The sequence below is a fragment of the Dunckerocampus dactyliophorus genome, chromosome 18, assembly GCF_027744805.1.
Source record: "Dunckerocampus dactyliophorus isolate RoL2022-P2 chromosome 18, RoL_Ddac_1.1, whole genome shotgun sequence".
Taxonomy (NCBI): domain Eukaryota; kingdom Metazoa; phylum Chordata; class Actinopteri; order Syngnathiformes; family Syngnathidae; genus Dunckerocampus; species Dunckerocampus dactyliophorus.
Window position 1 is genome coordinate 16,821,653 of NC_072836.1, and position 15,630 is coordinate 16,837,282.

Here is a 15,630-nt window from a genome sequence, read left to right on the forward strand (position 1 = left end):
TCCACCCCCTTCCCCCAGCGACCCAACACCACAGAGAAACAGCAGTCGCTAATCAGGCATGTGGCTATTAATCAAATCTACAAACTTCATGCATCAAACATGCACAAATGCTAACATGGTGGAGCAGGAACTGAATTTAATTTGTTGCCAACGTTCACACCGATGCTTTAATTTGGGAATTGATGTTATGTTTTGCTTGAAATAACGCATGGTCTTTGCATGCATAATATTTAATTTCCTCAAACAGCACTTTTACACCCACTGATGACACAACAGCACCATAATTACAGCTTCTACATTAAAAGTTATTGCTCATTACAAGCATTACAAGACTCCAGTTTGGCAAAACAAGCCAGCAGCTAATCAGCTTCTGTACAAAGACAGAAAAGCCAAACTCTTGAAAGGGAGAGTCCATCAGGGAGATAAAACTTTCTCTCAGATAGCGAGCCAACAGCTAATGCGGTGTATGCAGAGTTAGACAATCACACATCCTGAGAAGTGTAGAGTGTGCCAGCACTTAATACGTCAGAGAGGCAGGATCGCTTCGTCTCTGCTGCGATGCACACCTCATGACCTCCAATCTGCTGTTAGCACAAGCACTAGCCAAATATAATGAGTCATCAAACACAAACACAGCTCAGTAGGCAGAGATAAATGCTTGAAATACAGCGAAACCAGCACCGATGCACAGAACTGTGCAAACACATCCCAAAAGAGAAGGTCAACCTGCTGGCTTCAAGGTCAACTCACTTTATCCCTCACAATGTCGTTTTGAGACGCCCCCAAAAATGGCACAAAAACGGTGACAAAAAGCTTCAACCTAGCCTCACTTGTTTTCATTTAGGGATGCTGGAGCCCCACTCAGCACGTGTGGCATGCTGGAGCCTATCCCAGCTGACTTCGGACGAGAGGCGGGGCACACATAGACAAACAACCATTCACACTCACATTCATACCTATGGACAATTAATAGTCGCCAATTAACCCAACATGCATTTTTGGAATGTGGGAGGAAACCGGAGTACCGGGAGAAAACCCACGCACGTACGAGGAGAACATGCAAACTCCACACAGAGATGCCCAACGGAGATTCGAACCCAGATCTTCCCGATGTCCAGATTGTGACTGTGTGGCCAACATGCTAACCACTAGACCACCGTGCGGCCTAAACTTGTAATATTATGAGAAAAAATAATGTCATTTTAGTAGCATAGCGTTATTGTGTTAAAATATGTTATTGTTTTTAAGTCATAATATTATGAGAAACAAACAAAACTACATAAAGTTGTATTTAAAAAAAAATAGGTTGGGGAAAAAGTTATAATATTATGGGAATAAAGTCCAAATACTACGAGAAGAAAATGTATGATTATTTATGAAGAAAGTTTAAATATTAGGAATTTTTTACATTTTTTTTTAAAAACAACAGTTCGTAGTAATGATAGGCTTTTTCACCATACATCACAAAGCTGAGATGCAGTTTTTTTCTTGAAATATAAATAACTCCTTAGCATATCTACATGTTGCTTTACAAAATATCAAAGTGGCCCTTGCATTCTTTTCCGGATTTGGTCGTCGTTGGAAAAAGTTTGGACACCCCTGTGTTATATCCACTTCATGCAGGTGATACAGGGGTGCCGGTATCCTGTCTGTAGAGGGCGCCCCTCTGACAGACATATCCTATGAGCAACTGAGCAAATATAAATATGAATTGTTTCATCCCTCTCATCCTTGCAGCACCCCCGACAGAACGCTTCCTCCGACATTCCAGGTATGTGAGTATGTGTGTTTAAATGTATGTGCCCTGGAATTGGCTGGTGAGCAGCCCAGGGTGCACCTCTCAGCCCAAGTCAGCAGCTTACATTATGGAAAACGGATGGATTGAAATTCACACGTTTGCATGTTCTCTCCGTGCGTGCATGGGTTTTCTCCGGGTAGACTCAAGATTCAAGATTCAAGACTCAAGACTCAAGACTCAAGAGTCAAGATTCAAGATTCAAGAGTCAAGATTCAAGAGTCAAGATTCAAGATTCAAGATTCAAGATGGATGGATGAAATTCACACGTTTGCATGTTCTCTCCGTGCATGCATGGGTTTTCTCCGGGTACTCCGGTTTCAAGATTCAAGACTCAAGATTCAAGACTCAAGATTCAAGATTCAACATTCAACATTCAAGATTCAAGATGGATGGATGAAATTCACACCTTTATCGTGATATGCAGCAAATGTTTCCCTCGCTGCATGTTCCACCCCTCTTGTTGAAATTGGATATTCAGTTTGTGCTCGATCCTGTGAACTAACTAACCAACACAAGTGTGCTTCCAATACATAAATATGCAAATGTGTCTCATAAGGTTGTTTTTCCGATAGTTGAGAAATCAAAGCATCAGTTTCAGTGCCGAGAAATAAACAACAGCCCTCAACTTGCACTCTGTGTAAAACTTTCTTCTGCATATACTTGAAGATATTTTAAGTTGACTGTTTGTTGTTTGTTGAAAGAATAAAACAAACAAACAAAAAAAAAAAACATGATCAAAGTAGCATCGCTTCCTGCGTGCAGACACAATGTACTGGTCACGAGTCAAGAGTCCATTACATGAATAACTTTAACGGCCCGGTGATGTGATTGCAGCTTGAACTCGGACCTGCATCACCTCGAATGCTGTGTAGGAGAGCACAGCACTCCATCGGTGCTGCTGAGCGTCATAAACATGATGAATGAGAGAAGCTGCGTGGCTCTAATTCTGTTTTGTTAATGCCGCGCCTAACTGTTTAACTGTTATTCCACACGTGATCAATGGCTTTCAAATACAAAATCCATCACTTGCAACGTGTACTATGTGGTTATCCGTAGTTAAAGTTTAGCCTATTTAAAAAACACACGTGCATGCAGCATGTGGCACATAGATTCCACCAAGTATCTCCACACGTGCTGCAACAAAGAACAGGATGCAGAGAGACGTATGATGAAGGAGTTCAACTGCGTGACATAACCTGCCTTCAGTCTAAAACAAGTGGTTATCATGCAAGTCAAGCGTGTGACGGCGCGTCTCATTAATTACCCATTCGATGTTGGTACAGACAGTCCTCACTGCTTCCAAACAACAAAAAACATTAGCTGCAGATCGAGAATGTAGTCTGGATGCATGCGTCACAGCAGTGTTCAGAATGTTGAATTAGGCTTTCTCCCTGATCCCTGATGCACGCGCACACACGCACGAGAGCAGTATTGTGTTTAAAACTGACCTACAAATATAACATACAAGAAAGAGACTTGGGAAACTGCCAATGAGAAGGTAAGTATAAGCTTAAGTATGAGCTCCAAATGTCCTCATGGGTCTGCCAAATTACCCCACTTACCATAAGAAGCACTTTTAGAATACACTATAGGGCAGTGATATATCAGTTACGCCCTGAACGGCTGTTCAGTAAGTGAGCTTGACATGTCTTTCCTGTTAATGGATAGGTCATTTGGCACCGAAAGTCTACTACTGGAACTACAATATTCATCTCCAGAGGTCTCCGGTCTTTCCTGCTGGCAATCCCCCACTGATGATACCTGATTATGTAGGCGTGTTGACCTGATGTGTTTTGGAACAGCTGGGAAGGAGCCATTACATCCATATAGCTGATTGGGGAGTACTCAAATGGGGGTTCATCTTTTCTGCTTTCTGCTACGACTGGACTACAAATGACTTCAAGTTGTCCACAATATGTTAGTGGGGTTTCCGCCGGCGTTGAATAGAATTGGATTGTGGTGCGTACGCGACACTCCGGTGGTATGAAAGTGTTTACCTATGCTAACAGAACTGGTAGGAATTTGTGAGAACATTAACGAGGGAGGTAACAACATTTCATGAATCCCAGTACAACATTTCTTAAAGGGACAGTGTGCACATTGCTCCAAATTATATTTTTTGAACCCAAAAATGGAAGAACACCACATCTGGCTTGCATATGTTACCAATCGTTGTTTAAAAGAACAGGCTGTACAAAAAAATGGCAATATTTTTCACAATTACAACTTAAACCGCATAGAAGTTGTCATAAATTTTCACACGACCCGAATAAAACAACGTGTCCGTCATTCACAGCTGTTGGTATCCACATACGTGTCCGTAGGCACAGGTCGGCATCTGGGTCCGTGATCCCTGCTGTATGCGCTAAATGCTAACAAAATGTCAGCAGTCAACACTTCAGCTGGTCCGAAAATTTTCAGTCATTCATTGATTTTCTACTGCTTAACCTATAACAAACATGCACATTTGGGTAATTACCCTAAGACGCACAGTACAGTACCTGGAGACACCCATGCAAGAACAGGGAGACTTCCCACACTCCACAAAGAGGATCAAACCCTGAATTTCCAGGCTTCAAGGCAGACGTAATAACCACACTAGCACTGTGCCACCTGAAAAAATGCCAAAGATGCCAAACCTCATTATTAAGCAAAACCCAAGTTGTTATTTTAATATAAATGTAATATATTGGAATCCCTTGTCAGAAATTTTGCAGTTTCACGCTATCATTGTTTATCAAAAATACATGAATTAAAAAAATCATGCCGTTTCATGGTTGAATACGGCCTATTATTAGTGAAATTTAAAAAAGTTTTACATATTTTTTGCCTAAATTAAGCATTTTCATGCATAAAAATGGCTAAATGAACTAAAATACATACAGTATATAAGGCATTCGCAAGACTTGATGAAATGTAGTATTTTACACTGGTCACTAGGTGTCAGTAATTTTGCTGTAATGTTTCGGTGAGACACACAAGCGCCAGGCTTGATTGCCAGAACAGGCTTTTATTGCAGGTTTGAATGATCCCACAACAGGCACAATAATCCCTAGCACGGGCAACTGTTGCAGCTGTAACCCACAGCAGGCTAAAAATCAACTCTGAGCGCCTGATGTCACTTCCTGTACGCCCCTCCACTCAGCTCCCCCTATCACAGAACACATTTAATGCAACACACATGAGCACGGGTCTTGTTTATGTCAAGGTCTGTCATGATGATAAATAAATCAATTGACCGCACAATAAATAAAAACAAACTCAACAATTTTGCTGGCCTTGATATATTGACACGTGCATGTTTGTTTTACACCTCCCTCTCTACCAAACAGAATCCTACTTCACGGAAAATCACTTATCACAGTCGGGTCTGGAGCCAGTTAACCGCGATAAACGAGGGATTTTTTCTGTTGAATAACCCACGTACAATATCAAGCCACCAATTAGCATCCATGACACAAATACAGCACAGCCCTGCACACATAAAACAATTATGCATCTGTTCCTCCTCTGTATGTCCAAATACATCACGGTCTATCTTGTTTGCTTCATGTTGTTTAAATGTCATGTAAATGTCAGGATAGTTTCCCATCCCGTAGAAGGGCCAGCCAGCCTCCAACCGGTGGGCAAACCTGGTCCCGCACAGGTCATAAAGGCGCTGCCACACAGAGACCAAAAGAGTTACACAATCCAGCATAGCATGCATTAATCATGCAGTCAAACTGAGGATGCAGCCAGGAAGAGGAGGAAGCTACAATCATCAAGTGCCGCTAGAGCGTTCCCACAACACGACTCGGTCAAATGGGAATACATCTGTCACATTCGATGAAGTTCCAGGTACAAATAAGTGTGACACACATCCCGATTGTGTTTTTACTCCGCCAACCGACGCGCATGAAGAATGAATATACGTTGCAGTCATTTGTCTTCAAGTTCTTTTCCTGATGCTTGGATTTGGATGCACATCATGTTCTATTCTGTCACTGTTCCAGCGCTAAAACAACCCACGGATGAGAATTGTGCAGGCGGGATGTTCACTTGAAAAGCTAATATAAGATTCTAAATTGGGCATGAGCGGCTAAAAATTGATTTTGCATTGCAACAAAATATAAAAATGAGTGATTTTTAAGCACAAAATGGCTTCCTGACAGAGGATTGCAGCGGGGCACCATAAAACATATATGAGGGATGAGTGCATTTCGCCCGCGGTTAAAATGGAATCATGTGGTAAAACATGTACCTTCCACTTGCTTTTGACATCACGTGGAACGAAGCACAATCAGCACACAACAAACTACGCAGAAAAAAAAAAAAAAAAGATCGAAATGCACAAATTGCAGAGGGATGTTTCCCCTCAAAAGTCTATGATGCAATAATGTGAAAGCCAGGCAGTGTTTGGGTTCCCTAGTGACCTGTCTCTAACTTTAGTTTTTGCTTACATATGCTTGACTCCAGCTTGTTCTTGTGAGAATTTAGTTGCACCGTACCAAAAGAATGCACTGTAAAAATGGGAAAAAAACAGGATGTCTGACATGAAGGGGTACATTTTCTATAACATTCTCATCAGGTCAAAAGTATTTTTTTTTCCCAGTAAGCTTACTACTCCTCCGAAACCCATATGCATGGCTAACCCAGTAAATCGAGTCTTACATTCTGGGTATAGAAGTTTATACAATGAAAGTTTGGTTAGCGTATTTCTCGGCTGATGCGTTTTTTGGTTAACAACGCCAAAATTTGCCTCGGTTTACGTACATTTTCCATCTGATCATTTTCCACGTGATCTGCGCCGTCGCCCGTCCCTGATGTCATAAGTGGTTGACTGCGTAGGTCTTTGCTAATGACCCACAACAGAGCCAAAGAAAGTTGCAAGTGCCAGCGTTTGACAAAGAAGGTGAGAAACACTAGTGAATTCACGAAATAACTCATAACAAAACACAAAGGCGGTGTCCGTGTGAATCTCGCTGTGACGTCGTCATCTTTGTCAACAATCACTTCTTCAGTCAAGGTAAAAGTGATGTTAAATGTTCATGTATCCCTTTCATACGCATTTTGAAGTGTTTTCTGTATGTAAAGCTACTAATCTGGAACGGATTAATTGGATTTACATTATTCCTTACAGGAAAATCGATTCAGTTAGAGTACGTTTCAGTTAGAGTCGGACTTTCTGGAAGAGATTAATGACTCTAACCAAGGTTCCATTGTACACGCAAACCAACAGGCTGTTCTGTGTAGAGTTCACGTTTAAGCTTAAACCGAAGCTTGTTTGGTGCGGACCAGGGTTCTGTAGATTGTATTCATACTAAACACACCAAAGTTGATGAGTTATGAAAAAAAAACCAATAATTTTGTCTTTTTCCAAAAACGGGTCTTGAAAAGACTCAGGATTATACTCAAGACCGTCTTATATGCAGGTCACCATGGTACTTTGAATCGTAGAACCTCATGGGCCTTGGACTTTGAGCGGTTCCACGGTACTGGATGACTCATGATCTGTCTCAGAAGGAGAAGGCTCTATGAAGCCCATTATATCAACAACAATGCCACACTCAAAGCTCAGCTCGCTCACATCCACAAGTAAGGACAAAGCAGGTCTTACCAGGTGTCAGGCACACTCAGGTTTCCATGTTGGGAAAGGATATGGGTTACAAACTATACGAAGACACCAGTTGCGAGGCCGTGTGGTTTGCTTTAAGCAGAAGAAGGCCATGGGGGCCAGGGCCGGGTACGGCTGCTGCTCCGACTCCTCAGAGACACAGTCTGGATCACGTATGGGAGCCACAATGCGAACTCCCAGTGTTGGTCCAATATCCACTTCCAGCTCGGCTTCCTGCACTTCCTGCTCCTGCTGAACTTCATCCTCCCCCCTTTCACCATTCCACTTCCTCCTTCTCCTACTACTACCCATGCGCTCCATGTGCTCCTCATCACCTCCTGGGTCTACATCGAGGCCCGGGGAGTCGTTCTGGTAGGACTTGAGTATAGCCAGCCTCACCTCCTCCAGGACCTCTTCCTGCTCCTGCCCCTCCGGGCTATCTGCATACTGAAAGTGCGCTCTCCCCTCGCCATCAGTCATGATAGAGCATCAGGCCGAGCCACTCTGAGGGGAGGTCAGACGGAGAGAGAGAGGTTAGGGAGAGGTGGAAAGTGGGAGGGGTTGCAAAGATGCGAGAGGAAGACGCTGCAAAAATGGAGAAGACATTGGAAATGAGACAACAAAGGCTTCCTATGCCTTGAGGTTGATGCACCATCAAATCACTTGCATGAAATCAACACTACAGAATAAATGCTAGCAGCAAATGAGTGCAGGAATGGAGGTCATTAAATGTATTTGTTTCGGGATTTACTGAGGGTAACTGGAGCCACAGATCCCAATGTGACATGGGAATGGTGTGATTTCTCTCTCTCCCTTCCTGTTGCTATGTGATGAACAGATGGACTGCTCTATGTCTCTCCTTTGGTGGAGCTTTTTGAGCCCACTCCACGCGATGGTGGCCAGGAAATGCACATAAAAGGAGAGCCAGAGAGAACTGTGACTCCAATTTTGATTATTGTTGTTATTTTAAATAAACGATTTCCACTATTGTCTTTTTTAGTGTGCTTTGTTGTATTCTATGGAAGAAAAGCACATCTGACTACTGTAGAAACGTTGCAGGCTTAATATTACAAGGAAACAACATTAATGTTCATCTATTCATTCTCTGATATGTGTGGAAAAAGTACTACATTATAAATGTCAGTAATAGTAATACGGAAAATGGAGCGTGCATGTTCTTCTTTTCTTTGACGTTAAAAGTAGACGAATGGACTTAGCGCGTATTCAAATAGACCAAAAGTACAAATGGCTGGAAAATAAAAGTTTCTTATTTAAAAATATACCTTAAGGAGACGGAATAGGAAGTTCCCATAAGCATGATCCGCGACTTTGCTTGTTTCCAGCGCGCCCAGCCTTCCCCCAGCAACCCGGTGCTGTGGTTCTGCTGCCCTCTCAGTCCACTAGTGTCCTGCTTCTGGTTCTGCTGGGAGATGGAAGCTCATCTCACAGTGGTTAAAAAGTCACAAAGCCAGCCCAAAAAGAATCACTTGTAGCGGTCTTCATGTGGAACATCTATGCGCATCCCTCCATCCGTGCGTCCATCCTCTCTTGGGTGTGTTGGCGCAGCGTGGAGCGGAGACGCGCGCAGACTGCGTGGGCTGCTCTGCTCAAGCGCCGTGGAGGATCTGAAATGGGGCGAGAGAAAGAGAGAGAGAGAGAGAAAAAAACTTGCTCTGACTCGGGAACCCTGACATGTGACGCGATGCCCGGCTATGGAGATGTAGTGTAGGAGACACACACGCACAATCGAAAACAACAACAACCACCAGCATGAGGTGGCAGCGTGGGCGCGCAAATCAAGCACGGTTTCGTGCATCAGCATGCAGTCAGCATAACTGTGCACTTGAATCAAAAATATATCAGGCTGTAGTGTATACTGTAGCTACTGAGAGCGAATCCTATCTTCTGGTATGGTCGCTCCAGTTCTTTTAAACCACAATATATTTTAAAGACATTTCCACGAAAATCATCATCTACCACTTAGCAAAGATGGAAACTTAAAGTTATGCATTTTGTGCATCACAGAGAGGCTAAATTGCTACACATTTCCTCATATAGTTTCTATTTTGGTTTTGTACACTGCAAAATCACATCATTTATTTATAATGTTTGTATGTTTGTATTTATAATGTTTGTATTCGTTAAAGGCACTGTCCCTCTTCGGCTCCAAACTGTACGCTTTTTTTCAACCAAACCAACAGTGGCTGAAAAGACTGAGTGAATAAATGTCTATATTTGTCACAGTTCCAAGTTAAACTTGCCGTTCATGGCTTTCACTCACTGCTGTGTCGTGTACACGTACATGTGCGTACAGCGCGTGCACATGCACAAAAGCAGTCTCAGCGAAGCGACCGACAATTTGGAGTTATGATAGGCTATACCAGTGGTCGGCAGCCCGCGGCTCTTCGGCCTCCTTGTTGCGGCTCCCACGTCGAGTTCTGTGATTTTTTTTAAACACCGAAGCAGAGGAAATGTTCATTTTTGAAAGGAGTTTGAAATATCAGACTCACCGCTAGAAGAGAAGGTGGGGGGGTCAGTTTGTTCAGTCAGTGAGACACGAAAAAGACATCTTGACAGTGTGCTAAAGGTTGCCGACCCCTGGGCTATGCATTCAATGATATTTAACGTCAGAAGCTAAACTTTGCCAAACCGCTATTACTCGCTGACCACAAACATAACTAAGCAATTTCAGCAAAAATTGTGTGTGAAATGCTGAAGGTGAACTGAAATGTTGAACAATCCTAGAAATGTGTTGAAATACATTCACCGACTGAGGATCGAACCAGCAACCACCGGGTTAGGAGACGACCACTCTACGACCTGACACATACCATTGTGCACAGGGTAAGCAGAATGTTACATGTTAAATGTCAAATTCATTTCCACCAAATTGTCCATTCATTTTCAGTGGGAAAAATGTCAAAATTATTGAATCATGCAAAGCGTGGGAATTTTTAGAAAAGTCCCGATAGACAGCCTGCATGTGCTGAATGAGCTGAACAGGTTGACGTTACATCGGTTTGAAGCGGTTGAGAAATGTGGGAGTAGTTAGCGGACAAAAAATGGGGCAATTTAAAATGTTGGAATAGAAAAATGGAGAATGATTTGAATATGTTGAGCAATTACACAAGGATCGAACCAGCAACCATCAGGTAGGGAAACACACAACCTACCACCTGAAAAAGTGTACGGGAAATGTATTTTCCACCATTGGGGGGGGGGGCGCCATTTAATTTGTCCTTTTATTTTTAGCAGACTAAAAACGGTGGAATTTGAAATGTTGGGAAGTAAAAATGCAGACTGAATGTTGAAATGTCCAAATAAACAGAATGTTTACAGCTGGATCGAGGATCGTACCAGCAACGATTGTGATTATGCAATTATGTGATGGCTGCATTTTTTTCATTTCCCCGTTGCATACGTTTAATGGTGTTTATGTGTTTTGGATCACTACTGTGTTTGCCCCTGTGGGCCACCGTAGTATCGTCTCTGACACTGGCTGCATGTGTAACTACAATCTGACAAGTGATTATGATCGCATTTTGCTTGGCATATTGTCTCAGTTCATTGATTGTGTTCAGTCAGGCAACTGCTTCTGTGATGAGTTTCATTTCTCTGCAATTTAAAATAGGCGATCCAATCGTACACAGAGGAATGATCACAAATAAATAGACCATACTTAATGACTGTATAAGTGTGCTAGAGGCAATGGACTAAAGGAGCAAGAACAGAAGGAAAACAGCAGAAACAGTTGGGGTAGGTTGTGCTCGACATTTGCGTCCTTAAACAGCCCTGTCAGTCTGGCAGGCCACTCCTGAATCAACACTATATAAAGAAGCTGCCAGACGCCATACAGTCACAACTACAGCTGCCCACCGCATTAAAATCTGACCCGTGATAAATGATCTTACAGCAGAAGTTAAACCTGACAAGATGACAAAATGCAGTGTCAAAAGGCAGCATTAGGGAAAAGACAATGTTCGGTTTTACAGCATAATGAGTACAATCATGTGGGCAGTGCAAGATGTGCTTTAGGAATCAAAACAGTTCTACAGTGGAACCTTGGTTAAAGTCATTAATCCGCTCCAGAAGGTCCTCTAACTGAAATGTACGCTAACCGAATACATTTTTTCCCATAAGAAATTATGTAAATCCAATTCTGTTCCAAAAAGCCCCGAATTACAACGCAAACAATGTTTTTATTGTTTTACAATTGTAGTTTTACATGCAGAAAACAATTAGAAAATGCATATCAATACATATCAATGATGAATGAAAGGGATAAATGAACGTTTACCTTCATTGAAGACGTGATTGTTGACAACGACACCTTTGTGTTTTGCAATGAGTCATTTCTTGAATTCAGTAGTGTTTCTCACCACAAGTCTCTGCTTTTCTTATTGATCAATGCTGCAAAATAACCCAAAATGGAGCCAAAAAGTTGCAAGTGCCAGCATTTTTCTAAAGGTGAGACACACTATTGAAGTCAAGAAATAAGTCGTAGCAAAACACGTTCCCATAAATCTATTAAAAACTACACGGGCAAAAATGCAGCATGTGCTGGGGAAGGATAACACTGAGGATGGATAACGTCACTAATTAGTTAAGTTTTTGCACTTCAGTATGTTTCCCAAGCGGCAGTGCGCAAAGAAAAGGAAAACCATCACCACGGAAGTGAAAATGAACATCACAGAAAGCTTTGCAGCTCTTTTGGTCTCAACTACTCGACTGTTGCGACCATCATTAAGAGTAAAGATTATTGAATCATTATGAATGCTAGAGGGGTCATGGATTCCATGCACTGTTACAAGGAGAGAATAAGGAAAGGTTATCTTTTCAGACTAGTCTTGGATTTAATGTTTTTATTACTGTATTTTATATGTCCTTCATGTGTTCTGTGTACAGTATGAGTGGGTACAGTCTAGGAACGGAATTCAATCATAACCCGAGGACAACCTGTGATAGAAACCACCATTTTATACAACATATACAGTACTGGGTCTCTGCGCCCCATTAGTTCTGGGGTCATTGGCCGGAAAAATGTCAGCCAGCATCAGTGACTTTTGACCTCACAAATGGTCTTTTGGGGAAAAAAAGACCAAAAAAATCCTACAGATGTGCTTGAAAATCCTGGCAATGCCAAATTTCCATTAGCTCAGGTTAACCTCAATCTCAACAATATGGTTGTGTAATGAATCACTGCGATGGTAAAGATGCATGAAAACCACAACACAAAGTGACTGAGCTGTGAAAAAACAGCCAGAGTGTGTGTGACCCTCCAATCATTTTGCTGGTGTAAAACTGGAGGATTACGAGAAAGGTCGTGGCATCACCTGTGAAAATGTCTCACAGAAGAATCCTGGAATAAATGTGAAAGCCAATTAAACGGTTACCTTTAGTAATAGAGACCCTACAGGAAGCAGATCTCACATTCATTTTCATTTAAGTGGGTTTCCCCAATCTGCTATTAGTCGCATTTTTAGTTCATGCGTCAGTCACTGATTAAAATACATTTCAGGGTGAGCCTGAAGCACCAGTGAGTCACCCTTTTGCTGCTGTGTTAGAGTGGATGCTCCAGAGGAATATCAATCAAAAGTAGTTTTAAGAGGGAAATGCTCTGTGTGGGGGTGCAAGCGCTCATTCTCAGCTGTGAGCCCACGCAGACAAGCAGGGTGCTGACAGATGAAACCTCACGCACACACCCTACGAACACCTGTCTCACTCCCCACACCTGTCTGTCTCCAGTCTTCCGGGATTAAATGTACACATGGCCGCAATTTTATGCTTAGTCGCTCAAAATTTGAACCACCATCATATGGAAGTAGTGTCACTGCACATGTCTGCCATAGTTAAATTAGGCAGTTTGATTGCTTTCACATTTTACTAGAGGCGTCACGAGACACCCGACTCACGAGACGAGGCGATAGACAAGATTGAGTCTACAAGAACAAGACGAGACAAGACTTTAACATTCATTTTAAGAAAAGTACAAGTTGCAGACTTGGCGTTTGTGACATGTAGTTTCTCAAACTGTCAAACGTTTGCAGCATTTCTTGAAATGCTGGCTTTTCAACTGCATTAAAGAGCAGCATTTCTTTTGCAATGACCGTTTGAGGTGGGCAAGTTCGTTTTGTTGCCTTTTATGTTGCTACCACTTTCAAATACATGAACTGGCTCGTTCATGTTGATGTGCTCACCTTGCTCATTAATATTCCCACACAGGGGAGGCAGCATTTGGCTTTGCAAGCATCTTTTTCCTTCCTGATTTCATCTCACGAAGCTCCACTCTTTTGCTGTTTGTGTATGCTAGCGGCCTTGCCTCCCCCACACTGTATCACTGACAAGAGGTCTCACTCTGTTCCCCGTTGTTTTCTGAAGTGTCTAGATGCTGAACCAATGCACAGAGTGAACTCTCTTCCTGACAGTTTGGATGCGAGGGACGAGGACAACAGACATGCATGCAAATGGCAATATATGGAGGCGGGGGGAGGGGGGTCTGTCTTAATGTGTCCAATCTGTGAGAATGTTTTTTGTCTCACTACCATTTCTTATTTTTGCATTTTGAAGCTCTTCTTAGAACCTCCTTAAGATCTAACATTGTACAATGTAGATGTTTGCAATTTTTCAACTGATCTTGAAATTTTGATCAGGCGTGTATAATAAATAATAAGTTCTTGTACGAGCCTCTTTATTCAGACCCTCACCAAAATGTAACATATTCTTCCTTGATGCATGCGCCACAATTGTCCACGTTTGGTGGAAATAGGTTTAGTATGTTTAGTGTAATGTGTCTGTCCTGTTTCCTGCTTCATTGAGTCCCAATGATTGAAAAGGTACGTTGAAACAGTCAAGCCATTAAGTGTGGCCATAGACATGTACTACACATGCAGTTCATTCCGTCATTACACAAGGCACGAAATAGTCACCTTTAAGAGAAAATATCTCTTCACGCACAGCATTTAATTCCTTGTACGTATTGCCACCCGTCTAAATCAAGTGGAATTGGCCAGTGCGCCCCACAGATAATCAATACTCCTCTGTCAGCCTTCTCTCTTGCACTGCCTGGCTGTCCCAACCACTTCCCAATCCCCCCCACCCCCGCTCCCTCAACATCCCATCATCCAGTATCCTGCCTTCCACTCTGACTCCCACGCTTTCATCATCCAGCCTTTCTTCCTGCTTTTCTCATCTCCATGTCTCATCTACGGCCATCACGGGAGCGTACTAAGTGGGATTATTGAAGGCAGTGGAGGGAGAAGGAGTCAGACAAAATGGTTTTCAGTTCAAACTATAAAAAAAGGAGAAAAAAATACACAAAAGCCACTTTTTATAGTGCCACTTTAAAGAGGTTGGGCCGTGTGTGTCCTCATTGTAGTGGTTTACACACCAGTCACACTGGATGTGTCGCATATGTTTCAATGACGTCTTGCTTCCATGCAATCAAGTGAATATATCCCATAATGCTGGAAGGGAGTGTACAGCAAAAAGGGCTCAACACGCAGAGAAAATTGTATGGCATCAATGCAAGGTTGTTAGTCATCTCTGGAGACGTCAAAGACGTCTTTAACATGCGGACTAAAAACAACACTTAATGAATAGCGCTTTTGCATCGTTATCCCTCCGCTATACATCACCTTGATCTCTGATGCAAGTCATTTTGATGGATATCCATCTTTTACTCAATAACGCCTCCCTTCCTCCTACATCCCTGTCTCTGGGGACCTGAGACTTCCCATTAGGCCCCTTGACGTATGTGAGGAAGGGGAGACTCTGCACGCATCGGTGCAGCGGACTTCCCCGTAGCAGCAGCAGCAGCACATGCATTTACAGTATATACCGTACATCCGCACAAATGTGTTGTTTGTATGCACAGAGCCGCTGAAATATGCATATGATGAATCCATTATTGAGAGCCAGCTATGAAAAGTACACTGAGGCAGATGCCGATGCGAAAGAGTGGGAAGAAAGTAGAGAGGGTTATTTTCTTCCCCGTCCCTCTGACTCGCGACATAGCAATGTAATCATTCTAATTATGGAGAGGGGGGAAATATCTTAGCAATCATAAACACAACAGGAACAGAGGAAGCCGTTGCATAATCCCACACACTCACACACAGTCTGCACAGCTTTAGAAGGCAATCTGTCATTCTATAGAGTGCAAGTCTGGCACATGTTGACATGTAAAAGACACCTGTATGCATGTACATACAATATCGAGCATTGGCTAGGTTCTCATCTG

General features: G+C 42.6%; 1 protein-coding gene across 6 annotated transcripts in view; it reads right to left on the reverse strand.

The window, feature by feature from the left end:
• LOC129171669 (voltage-dependent T-type calcium channel subunit alpha-1H-like) overlaps nt 1-9,129 on the reverse strand; it is a 110,577-nt gene extending 101,448 nt beyond the window's left edge. For 3 of the 6 annotated variants that reach the window (XM_054760557.1, XM_054760559.1, XM_054760558.1), the window contains exons 1-2: nt 8,675-9,128; nt 7,438-7,895 (exon numbers count right to left, since the gene is read on the reverse strand). In XM_054760557.1, the coding sequence (XP_054616532.1) occupies nt 7,438-7,871 (434 nt within the window). In that variant the 5' untranslated portion in view covers nt 7,872-7,895; nt 8,675-9,128. Of the gene's footprint in view, nt 1-7,437; nt 7,977-8,674 lie in introns of all 6 variants that reach the window. The other 3 variants (XM_054760556.1, XM_054760554.1, XM_054760555.1) reach the window with 2 other exon arrangements.
• Between the last annotated feature and the right edge of the window lie 6,501 nt (nt 9,130-15,630).